Consider the following 20,327-nt stretch of genomic DNA (forward strand, 5'->3'; position numbering starts at 1 on the left):
GGCGGGCAGAACTGAAACGGCGAATGGATGAGTAAGCATATAGAAATCGACGTTAACGTAACCAACTACCGAGCTGCGCATCCCACCGAGCTGCGCGGCTCTGTATTCCATATAAAATGGCACTTTTTATAACCTCAATATCTCAGCAACGAAATATATACAGAGCCTAAAATTCAAATATAGCGTATTATGGTACTAAAATTATATATTCTGAGTAGAAAGCTTCTTCAGATTAATATTTCTCCCAAGTGATATAAATTACCGCTGTATTTTTCTGTAATTTTCAATATTCGAGCGCCTATGACTACAAAAGGCTACAAAATCTTTAGGAAGTATAAGTTGTGACGGTTAGCAGGGCGCCAGAAACGGCTCCCATTGAACCATCCTTCTGCCGAGCCCTACCGCCTGCCGTCGACGGGAATACCATTGCCCTTTGCGGTATGGCGTCTACTGTATCAGGGATAGCGCCGCCTCGCGCTGCTTTTAGGCTGCTCACTGATGAGGATCTATTGGACAAATAGTAGGCCCGATTACCGAGACCAGGCGATCTTTATATAGGTCAATGTTTACACGTATTTAGATAGTCAAGCACTCAAGCACTTGTTCTACGTGTGGTTACCATAGACTTCGATATTACTCCTTTCGGCGTATAATATACTCTCCATCTTCTGTACGCCATATAGCCTCGTGCAGTCAGATTATCGGCTCCTGATTCCCGAACCTGAGCTACCCGCTTCACTTGGCGGCAACGGCGGCGGTGGTAGTATATTCCGTAGGTCTTCCGTACCATCCATCTCTAATGATCATCTCTCATCTCATTACATCCTATTCTCTGCAAATTTTATTTCCTGACCTGGCTTGGAATAGTCTTGGATGGAAAACTGACACGTATCGCCTGCCCGTGTGTGTAGGCCGTTGCCAACCCCTCTTCTTACAGTATTGTTTGTCAGGCAGGCGCATTTCTAGTTCTCATTAGGCAGGTGCCAGGTGCACTCCTTGTTCTCATCAGGCAGGTGCACTTCTAGTTCTTATCTTTCAATGGCTGCCGCCATCACCAGCTGGGTGCTCAACCCAATCCAATCTTTGACAATGTCTCGACCACGTACTCGCAAGTTATGGTGCACTTTATCCCATGATCTTCAGCAGTCATTTCCTATAGAGTGTGCTGCAGACCAAGATGATATTGACACTCTCAAAAAGAAGATCTGGGATCGTTTACCAGCACGCTTTGAAGATACTCTAACTGACTACAGTGAGCTCAAGCTCTACAGCCCTGTTGTGCAACTCAATTATGAAGAGGAGTTTGATGTGAAAAATGGTGAATTCCTACGCTCACGCCGAATGATCACGTTCAACCCACTCTTCCCTGAAAGCAAGGATCCAGATGTGGATATTGTTGTTGTTGTGAGCGGAGATACCACTACACAGAAACGGAAGCGCTCTGAATCACAAGGTGGTGAGAATATCCATTCTTAATGATCTTTTCATACTTATAATTAACATTTATATATGATAGTGAATTTATCTCTGGAACGGCCCATCACAGAGGATCCACACATATGTCCTTGAGAGCGTACAGTGATAGAACTTGCAGCCATTCTGGATGAAGTGAACATAGTCCATGTGCGCGGAACTCCAGCCAGTGGGAAAACATATCTCTCTGAACTTCTGAGGCACCACTATCACAACAGGGGAAGAAGGGTTTCCTTGATCAAGGAATGGGAGAAACTCAATCACAAAAATCCTTGGGAAAGTCTTGTCAAGCTTGTTGAGAAATGGAATGAAGAAGTACAGGATGCTCCCACCACAACTTCATCACAATCAGAACAGGATCTCTCTTGGGTTTTGACATCAAACACTGTGATTCTTGTGGATGAGGCACAGATGACCTACAATGACAGTGCACTTTGGAACACAATCCTCAAAAAGAGACAGTCATCTTTTCTTGGATATAATTTTCGACTATGTCTTTTCTGCTCCTATGGCAGTCCATCAGCAGGCCCAGATCAAACATTCTTCACTCCAGTTACCCTTGTCAACAAACAACGCATCTCATTGACACCACAAAGCCAGCCAGGCTCACCATCTATAGGCTTATTTTACAGCAAAGAAGAGTTCAAGGATGTTGTTTCACGATTGATTAAGTATCTCTATAAGCAAAAGTTCAGTTTTGATGAAGGTGCCCTGGACTACATATTTGTGCTATCAGGTGGTCATCCAGGAGCGGTTGAATCCCTAGTCAATGTAATTTTCCAGGTATGTGCCAAATTATTTTTTTTTATTTTGATGTTCCTCCCACCCACCAATAATGAGGTCTGGTGAGAAGCTTTATCTGAGTCAAGAAGATAACAGTTTTAGAACTACCGCCATGACATCAAGCATAGACATCTTAGAACCTTGACAGAAGATCATGTCATCTGGTTCCTGGAGGACACTGCCACAGTCTTTGACAAGCTTAGTAGAGAGTCAGTTAATCGCTCTTTTCCTCGTATAGAGAGGTGCACAAGCAAGATTTCAAACATATTGAACAAAATTACAGAGGAAGGAAGTGTTCCATTTGATCTCAATGATGCAGACATCAGGTTCTGCTATCAGAATGGTTGGATTCACAGGGTAGCTCTGGATGGTGATGATATTGCAGCTTTGCCATCGCGCTTACATGAAAAGTAATTATTCTCATATGCCCCTATTGTTGTTCTGACCTGACCATCTTAGATACATCGAACATTGGATTGGCACAATGTCAAAGCCCCTGCCTGCCAGATTTGACTCCCTACTGAAATTATGCAAAGAAATTCTCAGCAAATTCTCTATCAGGATCCTGAGGCGTTCAGCTGAGGGCAAAAAAATTTCAAGTGCGTCACAACCCAGACCTGTGGAAGCTCAGTACCAGGATGAATTCTACAGGGGATTCACCCATGTAGCAGGGCGAGGTGTGCCGATATCCAGTGAATGGTCAAGGACCAAGGACGGTCGAGTGGATTTCTAAATCCCAGAAAAGAAATGGGCAATTGAATTATTGAGAAATCATGATAAAGTTGATGAACATATCTCTCGATTCAAGGAGGGTGGCAAATATCATCCCTGGCTGAAGGAGAATATGGTCGAGGATTGGATCATAATCGACTGTGCGACTTCTTTACCGACCAAAGGTGTGTTCTCAGTGTTCAATTCAGTATCCATGATTTCATCCCACTGACAACTTGATAGAGTACTCTGAGTCTAGACTGTGGCATGCTGTGTTTGTCAATGATTATTCTGAATTGCAGTTGTATAACCATCAGAAAATTCTTATGATGTCCGTGCATCTACGTGGCTGAGAATCAGCATGGATGATATGGCTATTACACTGTTTCCTTGCATCTGTCTTTCATTGTGATATCTTTTTTAGCTGTAGCCAACTTCTTGACTATCAAGCAATCAGATGAATTCGTCTGATTTCCTTTGTCTTACCCTGTGGCTTCTTCTTCTCTCTCCTCTTCAGGGCTGATATTCTCGCCTTATGTTAGGACGGAACGTAGCTGGTGGCCTCAGCTTGTGCGGCTGATGAACTCAGCTCATCTTGGCGTACATAGACCTCGTAAGGAGTCGCGACTCGTCAGGTTCGATTCAACTCGGAACCGCCAAGATTCAGGTTCAGGTTCCAAGATCTTAGGGTCGCGATCCGATTCCAGGGGTTTTGGAATCTAACCTCAGGTTCCACAAACAGTGCAGATGTAGGAAATCCTGTGATATGCATATTTTATGCAGATTTTGTCTGTATTTTCATGTAATTGATTTACAGTTCAGGCAGAGAGGTCAGAGTAAGTAATCATAGTAGAGAATTATATGAGAGCTTTCAAGTTTTCAATTCTACTATTCTCAAGGCTTATGCACAAACTGATCCTCATCTCGCCTCAGACGCTTTGGAACCCGCCCTGATGTTCGCCTCCGAGTATTATTTTGGCCATGCAGGTTGCTGTTGTCAGGCAGAGGGGTTTCATCTTCATTATTCTCATTATCTAGTTCAGTTGATGGCTCCTGGTCCTCTGTGGCATCAGTCCTTGGCCTTTTACTGAGCACACGTTCACTGGGCAGCTGTATCAGTGGAGATTTTCAGGGTGCTGGGTCGGGTACAGGAATATAGTAAGAATTGACGAACAGGTTAAGCTACAGGTCAGGCTATCTACAGGTTCATAGACAAGACGCAGCTCGAAGAGCTGCAACAGGATCGGCGTTGGCGCAGATAGATATCTGTCGGAATCCATAGCTCGGAGGTGGACTATCTAAATTGCCGATTGTTTTGTACGTGTATGAATAATAATAATAATAATAATACCTGGTTGCAGGATCGAATCAATTTCAACAAAACTTGGGTATACCCAAGGACAATGTCCAGGCCTACCTGCTTGTGTGGCCCACTCGCTTGTGAATTATCTTAGTTAACTTAGTTAACTTAACTAGTTAGTCAGTTAACTAACTAGTTACAAAGAGGCAAAGAATGAACAGCATCTATTTATATCCAGAAAGCAAATTATATTGAAAGAGTGCTAGAAATAAGAAGGTCTAATGCATTGGAACCGTGTGGCTGAATACTAGAAACGAATCAACAATCTCCCCTTGCCCCAGAACTACCGCCCAAGATGTTCATGCATTTTGTCTTTTATATGTCCCAATGTCCCGCCATGCTTGTGCTCGGAAGACTTGTCTTTCTTGTCATCTGAGCCTGGGGATTGGTTCTTCGAATCCTTGGGTTTGCCAGCTTCATCTTTACCGGTTTTTTTACCGGAACCATCTGATATCTGTTAGCCTGATGGAGACTCGTAATGAAAATAGACCAGCAGCACGTACCGTTCCTTGCCTCTGCCTCAAAGTCATATTTCGTTGTTGGGGCTGGTGACTGGGGACCTTCAAGTGCCTCTTTGCTCACTTTGGGGTGCTTGGATCCGCCATTGCCGTTGCCATTGCCTGATTTGCCTTCTCCGGATTGCTGCTGTGAACCTTCCTTCTCAGACCCTTCCTTTCCTTTGTTGTTGTCATGCTCATCATTGCTCTCTTCCTGCTTCTTCACTTTATCTTTCCCATTGTTGTTTTCCTGTTCATAGTCGCGTCCCTGGCTCTTGCGTTGGGCGCTTTGGCTCTCGTGCTTGTTTGCTTGTGTCTCTTTGATCTCCTCGCTGTTATTCTGGGTGTGATTGCTCTGCGGGGTCTCTGTCTGGTCGGAACTCTGGGCTTGAATCCCCTCGTCATGGGAGGTCATCTCTGCGGTAGTAAGATAGCTAGTTTGGGGAAATGTTAGCTTCGCCTAGGAAAATATGGTAGTGGGCTCCGAAGGCCCGAGCATATAATTGTAGTAGATTATACCTTTTTTTGTAGGTGTAGTCCGACTTTCTAGTGGTATGTCACTTGCTTATTGCGCTAAAGCGCCTTCGGTTGTTGCTTCTATATATATTCGACCAGCGACATGGAAATAATCAATGACCTCATCAAAAACAGGTCATCCCACATTTTCTGATAATAGAATAGCATAAAGAGTCTTACTGTCTACCAGGGATACCTTCATGATGCAAACGTAAACTAGTTTTGGCAAGTTTCTTACCCTGCTCCGAGTGATGATATCATAAGAGGAAAAACCATCATGCGATGATTTAGCCCTTTTCTTACGACTAGAATGTGAGTATCTGTGAAATCGACGCTGAAAATGACCGCCAGTGAAGCTGTTTACGGCGTCATTTCCACACGGCGTTCCAGCAACCTGTTGCTGCTTTAACAATTCACACACGTGGTCTGGCCACTATTCTGCACCGGCCAAGCCCGTTTTTCTTTGTAGTACCGCACCCCGTGCTGTTGGCTTACCCTGCGAACCTCTTCGACTCATGGTCAAATCGCCGCCGAAAATGGCATCTCTCGCTGCCAAATACAGCTGCTCTCTGATCCCTAGGGGCTTCCCTGGGCGACTGTATAAAATGTCACTTTTTCTCTTCCCCTTGTCGCCTTTTTCTGGCCATCTCTCCGTCTCTCGTCACGCCTCTCGACGAACTCTCCTTCCCAACCCAGCATCAACTGTTGCGAGCACTGCCTTCAGAACTCCCTTTTCCTTTATTCATATTATATCTGTTCGTCTCAATGACGCCACCTCCTCTTCCTCCTGCGAACCCCAACAAGCACCAGTACTGGACCGATCCTATCTTGTGTGAGGAGACTCGGACCAGACTTGAGCATTTCCGAAATCTGGGGTGGCTTCCCCCTAACTACAAGCGCAGTGAACCTCGTCGCCTTCCCCCCCCCCCCCATAGCTCCTGACCGCTGACGCTGCGGTGCAGCGAATCCGACGCCACCCACTTCTTGTAATTCGTCTGTTTCCGGTAGCGCGTTGTAGATTGGATGCTGTTGGTGACGGCCTCTTCTGTCAGGCGCCAATACTTGACAGGCTTCTTTCCTGCGGTGGGCTCTTCGCGGACGGCTTCGAACCCCTGCATGACAGGTCAGCATCCATCCAGCCATTGAACAGAATTTTTGTGAAGATGTCTTAGTCTTACTGCATTCATGGAAGATTGTGTCGGATGCTATTCTGCCACCCCTTTGAGCCCCGATCCTTCCCCTTGGCTGTGTTCTTCTCGAACCATAGATAGATGCCTTGAAGGGGTAGTCTCTTCCCCGGCCCAGCCAGCAGAGCTTCGTAGATGAGTTATGAGTACGGCGGGTCCGCATTGTTATCTTCTGGCCCGTCCCCGTTCGAATTCGAGTTCGATCTCGGATTCGGGGTCGGATTGGAATTAGAATTCGCTGGCGGCACAGGATCACAGTCTATCTCAACCTTGGCAAGAGGACTCACCACGCTGAGCGGGAGCGCATGGTACTGCACCTGCACACCAGGAGCAGCACTGTTCGTCGTCGTCGTAGAGGGCGACTGCGACAGTCCAAAAGGATGAGACTGAGACCGAGACTATTTTTATAACGATAACGAGGCCTCTGGCGATATGCCTTTTCCAGCTGGTAGACGTCGATATCACCACTCTGACCCATTGCCATTTCCCATGAGCCGGGGCAGTCCGTCTATAGACTCAACATCCCATGGGTGCTGATAAGGCATCATTGTCTCTGGACTGCTGGAGCTGGAGTCGGATGAGGCGTCGAGCACAGAAGGGGAAGTCTCGGGGGTTCTGGAGGAGCTGGAGCTGGAATGGGGTTGGTAGAGGTCGGGCTGGTCTATGAAGCCGCGAGTAGAGGTGAAGCGGTCCATCTTGGTAGAGCTGTAACTTGCAAGATCAATTGAGAGTGAAGGAGTATCAGAGTCTGAAATGGCTAGAGCGAGGTATAAAATATCAAGGCTTCTCGCAGAAAGAAAAGAGCCAGTCCTGCAAGCTTCTAGTACCTGCCTAAAGCCCCTAGTAGGCTTTACTACGTGTGACGATTGAAGACACGAGGATGCACAGCTCACGTAGTAACAGAACGCCCAATCGCAATCACTCCAATTTAGTTTCTTTTCTGCTGCTGCACTCAGCCTTCGCTCTGAAGCGGTTCCTCGCCAGAGACAAACAAACACCGCATGGCCCTGCGTGGTTCGACCTCTAGGTTCAGGACGATCAAAAGCGCCTCTCCATCCCTCTTCCTGCGGTTGTCTCGCAGATTTCGCGTGAGTTACTGCGGGACTGCCATATTTCCAGGGTTGTGAAACGCGACCATGTTCTGCTTGAGCCAATGGGACACTCATCGCCCGCGAGAGGCTGGATCTCGTGCTACAAAAGGGACGCAATGGGTCTACTGGAAAAGGCCTACAGATGCCCAAGTGACCGGGGTTGAGCCTGTAGCTGGCACAGAGTGGGAGGATCTATAGTACATAGTCGGGTGCGGAATGCTGCAGCTAATCCTCCTTGTGCGGGCCAGACCTCAGTCTCTGTCTTCGCCTTCTGGAACAGACCTTCCTGTCAGTGGGATTATGCATCCTGCACACTCTCAGGCCCTTTCCGCGTTCCCCGACCAGGCGGATGTTTGGAACTGACTTGCAGGTGGCGTTGTAGTATGGCGACATGGCCTTTTCCTGACACGAAGTGAAGAAGCAAGCCCGCCAAAGTAGAAACCAGCAAAAGCAACCACGGTGGAAGATCACCCATCCCCAGCAATGGGCCCTAAAGCAGCCGCATCAGTGTAACCAAAAGGCTTTGGTACAATCGGGGGCAAGAAGCAGACGAAACAGAAGTCACCAACCCCGAAATCACCAACTACTGATCTCCCTGAACCAAAAAGTCCCTCCTCACAACTACCTCACAAGCAATAACCGCAGCAACCGCAGCAACCGCCCGTGGACAACGATGAAACAACAGACGATGACACAGACAACGAGCCGCCCAAGCCCCAGCCCAAGACAACCACCAAGGCCACCACGAAACCACCCTCCAAGCCCCGCGATATTCAGAGCATGTGGGCAAGTGATTCTCTTCTCCCTCAGTAGGGTGCTCTGTTGCTAAGTTTTTGCTGAAATTGATGACCAGGGTCCTAATGTCCCTGCTCAAAGAAATGGCTCCTTGCAGGCTCCGTTCTTCCCATTCAGCGATCCTTTGCCTAATCACAGAGACAAGCCCTAGGAATTTATCTCCTGTAGTCTTTATCTGAGCAGTGCGAGATGCTACTGCATCGGTGATGTGGCTTTGGAGCTCCTCACTTAGCTGGGTTTTGGGGGATTCATGGGTCGGAGAGGCCGGGGGTATCCTGTCCAGGCACTGGCCGCCTATGTTGGTTTTCTGGGGCAGGGTTGGGTCGCCTTGAGCTTGCTTTGATGGCTTTGGTCCAGCCTGGGTTGGTGATTGATGGGGGTTGATGGGGATGAGGGGAGTTGCGTTCGGGGCCACATGGACCTCTGGGGCATCTCCCATGTTAGCATCTTCAATGTGATTAATCGGCTCAGGCTCTTTCTCTTGTCTCTGTTTCGTGGCGCGCAGGTGATAATGTGTTTGGGTAGCAGGGGCTGTTCTTTTCTTAACACCCATGGTGCTGGCTGCGCCGCTGCGTGTGCGCAGAGGAGGCATGTTTTGGCACAAACCTGCTTACCTCTGAAAAAGAGGACGAGTTTGAGTCATATCACGTGCGTTTGGTAATACCCCAGCAGCCCCCAGCTCTGCAGCGAGGCTTTTTTTTTTTTTTCCCCACAAAGTCGTATCAAGTCGCGAAGGGCTTGTAGCAGCTGCTAAAAGTGTGGCAGTCAGCAGAAACCTAGTCAGATTCATCAAGAAACATCAGGTAATACTACTCTATAATGTCTGAATTACTCCTATGTATTTACTGCTGCTTCTCATACTCATTGAACTATAAGGCAGAACCAGTCTTTTGTGAAACATCTGGTAGGCCGGTTTCAAAAGTCCATTCACAGTCATTGTCGTATCCCTGCGCGATTCTCTCAACATCGACGACAGCATCCCACGCCGCCAACGTCGTCCTGTATCTTTCCTCTCCATCATCGACATTGACAGCATCCAGGTCTTCCTGGCGCCCAGCATCGCACTCGCAGCGCAGAACAGACCTCAGCACATCTAACAGTTCCCTCCTCCACTCAGGTTGATGGCCCCCAGACAGCCGTGCCGCGACGTACTCAAAGTACGCGGGCATGATGTTGGCCATCTCCCAGTCCAGGAAACCCGTCACCGCGAGCGTGCAGGGGTCCACGAGGATGTTCCGGTCAGACAAGTCCCCATGTGAGAGGACAGGACGGTCCCAATCACCTGCGCCGGTGGTGCCACGCTGTACTTGCTCAAGGGCGACTGCATGTTCCGCGTCCGGGGCAGAGGCCTGCAGCGCGCGGATGCGCGAGTCATCCCACTCTGAGCGGGAGGCGCAACATACATACGTCTCTATGCCGAATTCGGAGAAGAGGAGGTACGGCTGCCGCGTGGGCCGGCCGTAGTAAGAGAAGTGATGCGTACGCATACGCACGAGGAGACGGCAGAGCTCCGCCTTGATGGTCTGGCGCTGCAGAGGGGTGAGTGAGGGCCAGAGCTCGACTAGCGGCGTGCCCGGCTGGTGAGTGAGGACGAGGCCCTGTTGGGTGCGGTTAGGCGTCAAGGCGTCGGAGGTTATTCTCGGAAGCGTGACGACGCAAATGACGCGTGGGACACAGGGGCCCAGGATGGAATGGGCGAGCGCGGTCATCTTGCCTTCGCCATCGTCAGTGCCCAGTTTGAGGATGGTAGAAGGAGAATGAGTGAAAAACTGGCGTCCAACTTTTGGAACGGTCGGCCCTGAGAACAGAGGGAGGCTGGGGAGAAAGGCCCAATTCTCCCGAGGAAGCTGCTCTGGTTCCTGAGAGCTCTCATCGTGTAGTGTCATGGTGAGCGGCGATGCGTGGAGAGCAGTCCAGAGTATCGGGCGATATTGAGGGTTTACTTAGTTAAGTAAGCTGGTGCTAAAGTGCGATGTCCTCTGAGGAAGATAATTGATTGATATCTATTTATGCGACCCCTAATGGTAGATACAGCCGAGTCCACCGGACCGAGATTCTACGGAAGCCTGTTAAGGCTATACCAGAAACGGCAAAACTAACCGGAACAGCGAAGTCACAGGTCCTCGTTTTACCAAAAAGAAAAAAAAAAGATAACTTATTGCTATTAAAATGCAGTATATCCTCTTGACTTCATTCAGAGACAGATTCAGGTTCTGTCGCCAGATATCAGTGTAAGTGTCGATGTACAGCGACAAGCATTTTGAGAAATTCATCGGAATAGGCCTTCTCGGACTCCACGGCATACTGAATACCCAAGCATTGGTGTACTAGAGGACTTTTATATAGAAATAGGTGGTTGGTGTATGCTTGTTATCGAGCTAGGCAAACATATTTTCTGGTCTTCGTAATACTACCAACCCAATACCTCGTCCTCAACGTCCTAATCTTCCCCTTTGAATCCCACCCTAGCTTTCGTAACCAGCACCTCATTTAGTTGTAGTCCCACACCCTCGCGATTGAAGGGCGTGTATGATGTTTGTAGGTAACTCAATACCAGCATACTCAAATTCCAGGGGAACAAAGTCATCGCCACCCGTCTGGCGCAAGACTATATCTAAGATGTTGGCATGTGGTCTCTGACGCCCGGTCTTTTTGACCAAACAGTCAACTACCATCATTAGATTCGTGGTGCTTTGTTCAAATGTACATACGAATCACGGAGCAACAATATATCCAAACGAACCTGACTGTCTAAGTGACAAAAGCAAGCTATACATCCATGGGATACATATTAAAGCAAACCGTATGAGAGTTATGGCATCCTTGCATCTCACAGCTGGTCAAAACAGATCATACAGGAAGTGCTCCATATTTGGGATATACCTTGAAATAGCCAACACCGCCTTTGAATGCAGGCGTATGACAGATTGTTGCCTAGTGCTCTTAACACTAGGCTTGGTTGATCAGTGACGTTTTTAATTTGGACAGACATGATGAGAGAGCCTTCGGTGTCAATGTCCCAAGCGAAGAACAAGTTGAGATAGAATCATACAACTAATCTAACGATTATGAAGAAATGATGCTAAACCACGCCTCGATTACTGGTAGTAATTACCCTTGTACCGTTATCCTCAGACTCCCAGCCATCTCGATATCGGAGCCTTGTAGGCGATGCTGATAAGTCCTGGACCAACTCCCAGTGATCAGACATCTGTGCCCGTTCCCTACCGAGCTTTTCTTCTGCCACCTACACCAAATCACAGCTCCCTCTGATTGCACCCGATCGCGTGCCAGACCTTTTCTGTTGTTGAGAGCTCGGGGTCTGAAACCCTCGCGTCGCCACGTGATGCATAACGAGCAAGCTGAGGTACCAGGCCGAGTGCATTGACACAGACATAGTCAGGAAGCTTTCTGAGAATCCCCACGCATATGTCTCTTTGCCTATACACTGGATTCGGCTGGACGTGTCACTTATGAAGTCTTCCTCGCAGTATACGGTGTCATCGTAGACCTGGCATGCCATCTTGATATTCAGTCGTGGCCGGAAAGCCATCAGGTTGTATGTTGTCCTGTTGATAATCAATGGATCAATACTTGGGTCGCAATATGACTCTCTTACGCCGATGCTTGGGTAGATATAGTATGTATCTGAATAAGACGAGAGAAAAAAAAAAATGACTGATTAGACCAGCGTGAAGGTGAGCATCCGGAAGAGACACAAACACACAGTTCTGAAGAGCCTTGTAGATCTGCTCATCATTCGATTTGAAAATAACCTGGTTAGGTTGCAGCCCAATGCGATCTCCATCTGCCACATGCGCAGCCGGTTGTTCTGCCCAGCGCAGAGTAAAATCGTACCACGGCAGGAGGGCCTTATCTTCCAGCTTGACATACGGCGTGCTCAAAGCAATGTATCCCCTCATGGCGCTCATCACCGTCGGGAAAGATAGCACCAAAGCGAAGATACGCCCATAGCGACGAACCATACTTTTTTCTTCTGGGCTGTAGAAAACAGATCGCGGCCGAGCATCCAGAGTCCCCAGGCAGTAGCACCGCTAAGCGATAGCGACGTAAAGGTATCGTACGTCATGGAGTCTTTCTCCAGCAGCATGTGCAGAACGTCATAAAAAACCCGCGAGAACACATACAAGAGAAGCGCCTGTCCGCCCCGCCCGATAATAATGTCCCATACAACGTCGATGGCCTTGGCTACCGTGAAGGAGTAATCCCCAAACACCATGTTGACAGTGTAGAACTTGGTGAAAAACCCTTTGAGTGGAATTGAATGGTCGATGACGCTTGTCGCTGTACCATTTAGGCCTGGGACATGGTCGAAATCTGGGAAGAGGGGAGTTTGGTTTTCAGGGCGGTTGGTAAGGCGACTTCGGTAGCGGCACATGGAGTGCGACCGTGTATCAATGGTGTCGATGGAAACGAACCAGGCAAGTAGTGGGCCGAAGATGAGAATTGCGAGCAAAAATCTAATGAATACCGACATGACATGTTGGTTGAGTAGTGTATGATCAGAGAGTGACCTCCGTTTAGCTTGCACCTTTTGATAGTCATGGCTGGTCATATTAAATGGGAATGGAATTTCAAGTAGTGCCTGAGATATCATATCCAGTTAGTATCTAAAGCTTCCCCAGCACTCAGAATACTAGAACAGACATGGTGTCACTTAGACAGTACATACACTCGTCTTTGCCACGTTATCCAGTCCTATTCTTGTGTTCAGTGCCTTGTGCCTTCAGCAGCAAGGTGTCATCAATGGGTAGATTGTCGTTCAGCAAACCCCGCATCTGATAGTCGTATTCCAGCGTAGGTGTACAAGTAGTTATGGGTGATCATCAATCACTAGTAAATGTCTGCGCCGCAACTCACCCTCGTGGATATAGTTAAATTCGCTAAAGGCTTGGCGCTACAGAGTAGGCTCACTCGAATAAGCATCAATGGTCAATGACCAACAGTCGACAGCTTGCAAGCGAGACCCAATGTGCCTGCAAGCATCATACAAACTCCAATGAATTCTCACGCGTAACCTAAACTCCAGAACGCCTCTATATTTTAACCCGTGGCCTCATCCACATAGGCCGGGGGCTCTGCAAAGCTGACATGCTCACCAAGTAATTCCACGACCTTTCCTGTCAATGATTGATCGGTCACAAGCTGTGCTACTGCATTTACAGCAGTAGACATCGGCGTGAACACCATGGCCTTGAACAAATCCGAATTCCGTGCAATGTTCGTTTCTATAATCCACATGGTTAGTCCAGGCCACGACCAGTCTATGAGGAATTCTATAGCAATCATGTTTTGACTTACCGATGACGGAAGGGGCTAGGGCATTGATTCGAATGTGCTCAGTTGCCAACGGTCGAGCAAGTGACCGTACAAGCCCAACCACCCTAGATTCAGAGGCTGCGAAATGGGGGATATAGGAAATGGGTATAAATTCGCGATTGAAGCAGTGCAGACACTCAGTCAATTTGACGAAGCTGGCACATGGATGAAGAATATGATTATACCGTATGTGCATGTACCTTCTACATCTATGACAATTTTCCTAACCTTTTGACCAGAACAAATGCATAGCGGTCATTGGTAATGGATCCAGTGGCATTCAGATTGTCCCTGCAATGCTCCCAAAGGTAACGCACATCGACCACTACATTCGCAGCCGCACCTGGGTGTCTCCTACCCTTGCAAGAGAACAAATAGACAAGTATGGCAAGGGACTGGAAAACTGTGAGTAAGAATTTCTTTCCAACCGACATAAATTTCTGACGATGAAACGTTAGTTACGTTTTCCCCAGAGGAAATCGAAAAGTTCAAGAAGGATCATCAAGAATACCAGAGGTTCCGTAAAGGTAAGTTGGCGCAACTTTGCTTGATGGGTTTGTACTCTCTCTCACTATATAAATAGCGGTGGAGCTTGAATTGCAGTCCATCCATGGGATGACTCTCACAGGCGATCCAATGCAGGTTGACGCACACGAGAGGTTCGTTAAGAACATGAAGCGACGACTTGCCAACAAGCCAGAACTTATTGATGAGCTTTTGCTAATACCAGAGTCAATCAACAAGGCACGCGCTATATCCATATCAACGTGATTGTATTGTTCTGCCACACCATTCTGGGCTGTGTTTCAGCCTCAATAAATTCCAGTTCAATGCCTTTCTCTTCCGGCCATGGTCTCAATGCCACAAACTCAGCAGCATTATCAGTGCGGATGACCAATAGCATTTTCCCTGACTGCCTTTCAACCTGGCGCAGCCAACTATCCAGTGTGTGGAACGAACCCTCGCAGATCCAAGGGTCCATGTGGGTCATGTCTTATCGTACCTCTTTATGGCTCCGTCTCGGGGGACTCCTATATCGACGTCTGGAATCATCACTTGCAGTTCCGCTATCGTCGGAATACGAGCCATCGTCGGAACGAGGGGGCGATGATCGACGGCGGTGATGGTGGTGCCTACGGCGCCGATCATGGTCCCTGTCCCTGTCACTGCCCCTGTGGCTGATGTCGCTTTCGTTCGAGTCCTCGAGGCCTAACGAGGCGAGGACCTGGTTGATGTAATCGGAGACACTCTTGCTTCGTCTTTTCGAGCCGCGAGAGTGGCGGGGCGATCCGTCATAGCTTTCGTATCCATCTTTGTTACACTTTCAGCCCTTCGGTCCATCTTGATAAGATCCATGAATATCGCGTACAATCATCAATCAATGACAGGTAATACCTTTCCTGCCCCATGCCTTCGCGATTTGGGCCCCAAAAATCCATATACACTCGTTCGAGCTGCTTTCTAGCCCTAATTGGCGCATGGCTTTGCTTCTTCACCTTCTTGGCCTTCGCACACACCTCGCAGTTATCATGGAGCAACTGGTCTCGTTTCCCCAGTTTCAACTCATCTAGCTCCATATATTCAACACAGGTGTTAAATCGGCTTCTTCCTGCATGACCAAGGCGTCGATGAATGAGCTCCTGTTTCATTCGCGTTTGCTCATCTGCAGATAGGGCCATTCGGGCGTATTGCTGTCTTTTCGCTGCTTTTGGGCCAATAAATAGCGCATTGACGTGCCTGACTGAATGCAAATATGTGATCCGTCCGTCTCACTTTCCTTGGGCCACCACTTTTCCATCCTTCTTGAGCACATACCCCTTTCTAGAGCCAACTGATTGAAAGCCAGCCATATGTAGAACCTCTAATGACAGTAAGTTCTCTGCTAGGCCTGGCACATACACCACCCTGCCTAACCTGGCCGTCATGCCATTTGGCAGGTTGAATCGGACAATCCCTCATCCCTTGATGGGCATTTCAGTACCACTAGCAATAATCAAATGACCTCGGCTAGTCTCATCAAGGTATTCAAATATGCTTCGATTGCCAGAGCACATACTCGTAGCCCCACTGTCAAAGCACCATCTTGATGGATCCATTCTAACTCGGTGTGCTCCTTCTATGATGTATTTGGCCCACTCAATCTTATATTCAGTAATGGGGCTAGCTTGCACATCCTCTGTTGTACAAGCATCTCGCTCTTCAGGGAATTGGGCTTCTTCACATATGGAGCCACCTTGCACGTCGCTATCTTCATCCACATGGCCATCTCCCACGCAGCTACCTGCATCTTCAGCAGTATATTCAACAGCACATTCAGCTGCATGCATAGCAGTTTTCCTCACTTATGCTGGCCACCTCAATGGCACGAGTACCGTACTCGCTCATGTATCCGCCATCATCATCATTGTTGTTGTTGCCAGCCATGCTACCTCCTTCCTTTGCAGACTTCCCTTTCTGCTCGGAGAATCGATTGGGCTTCTTGTTCCGGCCTTCTCGGCCACCTCGGCTATCTTGGCGCTTGCCTTCATCAGCGCTAGCATCATGATCATCATGCTTGCTCAGACAGTTCCTTGCTCGATGTCCAGTTTTCCCGCAAGCAAAGCACTTTGTGCCTTTTTTTTGAATCCTTGATGCCTTCTCAGTCGGTCCACCTCGTAACTGGCCAAGATCTATTGCTCATTTGAGCACGTAGCTCTTGTTTAGGTTAACATCTGAGCTCATCACAGTTCCTTTGATCATTGCATACTCTTCCCGCAGGCCACGGAGATACCAAATCACGACCAATCCACCAATATCGATCTTTTTGCTGCCATTCATGTCGATTGATTCGCATCCTAGTTGTTCGATTTCGCGGTAGGCGTCTTTGGCATTCAATTGGAACCTTAATACCAATTGGCCATCTTCATCAACTGCATGGGCTTCATCGCATTTGATGATTTCGGGTACGCCTCTTTCAGGTAGTCCCATTTCGCGCCAACATTTGGCAGGTCCTTGATCTCCAGGGCAATAGTGGGAGTAAGGCCTTGTTGAATAATCATGTCCGCCTTCATATCTACCTTCGTCCATTTCAAATTGTCTTTCCGTATTTGGTTATATGTCTCCTTTCCTACTTCGTAGTAGTAATCAATCGCCTGCCATGCAAATTGGACCTTTAACTGACTCTCCATTGCACAGAACCAGTATCGGCGTTTTCCTCGTTCAGCTTCTCGATATTGAAGGAGTAGATCTTTATGTCAGGATCCTCTAGCGGCTCCTTTGATGGCGTTTTGCTCTCACTGCTAGTCTCTACCATTATGACGTTCTCACAACCCAATAGGCTCCGCTGAGCAGATTACTGGCCAATAATCGTGTAGGGAACTAATCGAGGGTGAGGCCCGTAGTCAGAGTCGTATCGATTGGTCTATAGAAGATGTTAAGCGACTATAGAACCCCCGGGATGCCACACGCTGGTTAGGCGTCGAAGGATGGTTCAATGGGAGCCGTTTCTGGTGCGCCGCTAACTGTCACAACTTATATGGAGAAAATATATATATTTTAACTGAGACGGCCGGACGAAAACAACTCCTCAGTGGCGAACCCCCCCCTACCTTCTGAGCGAGTTCCCGCATCGCGGAAAACTCGAATCTTATATTTAACTTCACGCTGAATCGATTGATACTACTTTCGACGTTGTTCTCCCCAGCTGTCGCTGACAATGGGGGGTGCAAAGAAGAAAGGGGTGGTCGGAGCCGCATCTCCGTGGCCTAACCACTCGTACAACCATAAAGACCACGACGAAAGCGCCCATGCAGCTGCCACCCTTACAGAAACGGCAGAGCTGAGGCAAATTGCTGAACGGACCCAGGGACTGCCCCCCAGGGATCTATTCATCCGGTTTATGAGTTCAGTCGAAGACCTCGCAATGAAGGTGCGCGACCGCGCCAGCAACAACAGCAGAGAAGACCATGACAGCCAGAAAAAGGTGCTTGAACAAATCCAAACCATGTTCGATAAGCAGACACAGGAGATGAAAGCTCTACAATGGCAACCCCCAAAATTAACCAGCAGCCCCCTAGCATCTAGTCCCTCCGGCCATGCAAAATCATTCCAGGATGCGGCTCTAGCAAGTCACCTGACATCAGCAAAATCTTCTTTGGTCTCGGGCTGGATGCAGGGCAACACCAATGGATCTGTCAGTACAAATGGAACACCAAGCACCTCTCCAAGCAGCCCAGCAACACCATTCCCGCTGAAAACAGACCTGGAGATCCATATCCGAAGCACTGATCGCCAAATTGTTGACCCATTGCGCCACCAGAAGGAGGCCAGGGTCGTGGAGCGAGCAAACCGTGCTATTAGAGAATCAAACAACAATATCATTGCCCACCGATCAGTCTCTACAGGCCGCATCCTGCCCAGTGGAGACATTATCCTACGTGCGGAGAGCCTGGAGGATGTGGAACAACTGGCCAGAGCAGCAAAAGACTGGTGCCATGCCTTTGGAGACAATGCAACCATCAAAAGAAGAACATACCGTGTTGTCATGAATGGCGTCAACTGCCATCTTGACCTAGCAGCTGCACCAGCTCGCATTAAGGCTGATAACTTAGGGCGTCTGGCCTCTGCCCCCACAACGATCACATATACTGGATGGCTCCTTGGCCCCCGACATATCGCAGAACATAAACCAGAAACATCAAAGCTAATTGTTGAGTTCGATAATGACCGAGCTGCCAACATAGCCATACTGCTTGGCCTGGCAATTGACGGCCGTGACCACCCATGTGAACTCTACGACCAAACTCACCGGATCCAGCAGTGCTTCAACTGCCAAACATATGGCCACATAGCCCGAAACTGCAAGCGGCCTACCTCATGTGCATACTGTGCACTAAACCATTCCTCTCAGGAATGCCCCACAGCAAGAGACCGCACTAAGGCCCAATGTGCAGTCTGCCAGAAACAGAACACTAAGCGAAGTGAGAAGGTCTCAGAGGACCATTTCGCCTTTGACCGCAGCTGCCCAGCCCGTGTGGAACAGGTGGAGATTGCACGTCATAACAGAGCCAATGGATGTGGATGGTATGAGAGTGCTCCTGTCTCCCTTGACTCGGCAGGTCCCTCAGGGAAGGAACAAGACCCCACCCCAGCAGAAGCTGCAGAGTACCACACCCAACGCCGCGGCCCGGGCCGACCCAGAAAGAGCAATAAAAGACCTCGCACAGAAGAGGAACCCGAACTGAACAGCGTTATGGCGGATACCCAACCAGAAACAAGAGTTCTCAGACAGACCAGAAACCGAAGCAAAAGCTATACCCGGCACCATGGTCAAGAGTCTGATGATGAGCAAAGCCAGTATCCCTCCAATGAAGACCCAATGGAGGAGGAACTGTAATCAATAATGAATCTTAAACAAATTCGAATCCTGCAGGCCAACTGCTGGAAATCACGAGAGAAAGTGATGATACACCTCTTTGGTGAGAAAGAGGTGCGCGACCTAGAGATCCTGGCTATCCAGGAGCCCTACATCAACAGACACACAGACCAAGTGACCACATATTCACAAATGCTTGGAAACCGTTTCCACCTCCTGATCAAGCCTACTAGCAAGGACACTGATGTGGCCAATATGCCGCGGATCTGCTTCTTTGTCAGTAAGGCACTGGATCCAACGAAGTGGGCGATAAAGCACCATACAAAGGACCTGAGCACCTTGACACTTCACACAAGAATAGGCCCCATACATATTCATAACGCATACAATCCCAGCCCTGTGACAGGCCAACCCAGTGTCATTGGTGCATTGCACAATGCACTGGCTGAATACCCCAACCAGAAACATGTGGTAGTGGGCGATTTTAACCTCCATCATCCAATGTGGGCCCGACCTGACTACAACCACCGCCATGAGGAAGCAGATGATCTCATCAGGGTAGCTGAAGATCACGGCTTAGAACTGCTTACACCACCAGGCACCATTACATATGAGAAGCATACAGGCAGAGGTAGTCACCAGACTACAATTGACCTGGCATGGGCCACCGCTGAGGTAACAGATCTCCTGGTGCGCTGTCAAGACCGACGGGACTGGATGCATGCAGCAGACCACATACCGATTCTCACAGAATTGGATATATCTGTGCAGAAAGCTCCAGAGAGGCTAAAGATGAAGTGGCAGGAAGCTGATTGGGATGCCTTCCTAAAGGCATTGACTGCAGACCTCCAGCCCACATGCTCCCTAGCTACCACCAAGGAGATAGACGCCACAGTCGACCACCTGATCAGAACCATCCAGCAATCTGCAGAAGGCACAGTCCCTGTAGCCAAGATCACTCCCTACTCCCGCCCAGGATACCCTCCAGAACTGAGGAGACTACGCAACAACGTTAACCGCACACGACGCTGGGCTGCCTCTGGCCAGGAGGAAGATATCAAGGCATTCCATCAGGCCAGACACAAACTGGGCCGAGAAACCACTAAACTGAGCCGGAACAGCCATCGGAGCCGTGTGGAGGACGCAACTGAATCAATAGAAGGCTTTTGGAAACTGGCCCGTTGGGCACGCCGTCGCGGAGGTGTTCAACCAACCTATACG

The 20,327-nt window shown here is 48.7% G+C and overlaps 8 protein-coding genes across 8 annotated transcripts; 2 read left to right on the top strand and 6 right to left on the bottom strand.

Annotated features, from left to right (window-relative positions):
- Positions 1-1,038: 1,038 nt before the first annotated feature.
- On the top strand, positions 1,039-2,989 carry ACHE_50945S (crinkler effector domain-containing protein; the record flags this gene model as incomplete). Its single annotated transcript, XM_043280717.1, has 4 exons — positions 1,039-1,456; positions 1,595-2,256; positions 2,359-2,666; positions 2,716-2,989. The coding sequence occupies 4 exons, from the start codon at positions 1,039-1,041 to the stop codon at positions 2,987-2,989; spliced, it is 1,662 nt and encodes a 553-aa protein (XP_043138269.1).
- Positions 2,990-4,610: 1,621 nt separating this feature from the next.
- On the bottom strand, positions 4,611-5,239 carry ACHE_50946A (uncharacterized protein; the record flags this gene model as incomplete). Its single annotated transcript, XM_043280718.1, has 2 exons — positions 4,611-4,774; positions 4,831-5,239. 2 exons carry the CDS (start codon positions 5,237-5,239, stop codon positions 4,611-4,613), a joined length of 573 nt encoding a protein of 190 aa, XP_043138270.1.
- Positions 5,240-6,230: 991 nt separating this feature from the next.
- On the bottom strand, positions 6,231-6,527 carry ACHE_50947A (uncharacterized protein; the record flags this gene model as incomplete). The annotated part of the gene is made up of 2 exons (XM_043280720.1): positions 6,231-6,452; positions 6,519-6,527. The coding sequence occupies 2 exons, from the start codon at positions 6,525-6,527 to the stop codon at positions 6,231-6,233; spliced, it is 231 nt and encodes a 76-aa protein (XP_043138271.1).
- A 2,755-nt stretch (positions 6,528-9,282) lies between these two features.
- Positions 9,283-10,299, bottom strand: ACHE_50948A (phosphotransferase family protein; the record flags this gene model as incomplete). Its single annotated transcript, XM_043280721.1, has 1 exon — positions 9,283-10,299. The coding sequence occupies one exon, from the start codon at positions 10,297-10,299 to the stop codon at positions 9,283-9,285; it is 1,017 nt and encodes a 338-aa protein (XP_043138272.1).
- Positions 10,300-12,344: 2,045 nt separating this feature from the next.
- Positions 12,345-12,812, bottom strand: ACHE_50949A (uncharacterized protein; the record flags this gene model as incomplete). The annotated part of the gene is made up of 1 exon (XM_043280722.1): positions 12,345-12,812. The coding sequence occupies one exon, from the start codon at positions 12,810-12,812 to the stop codon at positions 12,345-12,347; it is 468 nt and encodes a 155-aa protein (XP_043138273.1).
- Positions 12,813-13,477: 665 nt separating this feature from the next.
- On the bottom strand, positions 13,478-13,675 carry ACHE_50950A (uncharacterized protein; the record flags this gene model as incomplete). Its single annotated transcript, XM_043280723.1, has 1 exon — positions 13,478-13,675. One exon carries the CDS (start codon positions 13,673-13,675, stop codon positions 13,478-13,480), a length of 198 nt encoding a protein of 65 aa, XP_043138274.1.
- Positions 13,676-14,049: 374 nt separating this feature from the next.
- Positions 14,050-14,524, top strand: ACHE_50951S (uncharacterized protein; the record flags this gene model as incomplete). Its single annotated transcript, XM_043280724.1, has 3 exons — positions 14,050-14,158; positions 14,212-14,280; positions 14,337-14,524. The coding sequence occupies 3 exons, from the start codon at positions 14,050-14,052 to the stop codon at positions 14,522-14,524; spliced, it is 366 nt and encodes a 121-aa protein (XP_043138275.1).
- A 2,111-nt stretch (positions 14,525-16,635) lies between these two features.
- Positions 16,636-16,920, bottom strand: ACHE_50952A (uncharacterized protein; the record flags this gene model as incomplete). Its single annotated transcript, XM_043280725.1, has 1 exon — positions 16,636-16,920. The coding sequence occupies one exon, from the start codon at positions 16,918-16,920 to the stop codon at positions 16,636-16,638; it is 285 nt and encodes a 94-aa protein (XP_043138276.1).
- Positions 16,921-20,327: the final 3,407 nt, after the last annotated feature.

This window comes from Aspergillus chevalieri, chromosome 5 (genome assembly GCF_016861735.1).
Source record: "Aspergillus chevalieri M1 DNA, chromosome 5, nearly complete sequence".
Classification (NCBI taxonomy): domain Eukaryota; kingdom Fungi; phylum Ascomycota; class Eurotiomycetes; order Eurotiales; family Aspergillaceae; genus Aspergillus; species Aspergillus chevalieri.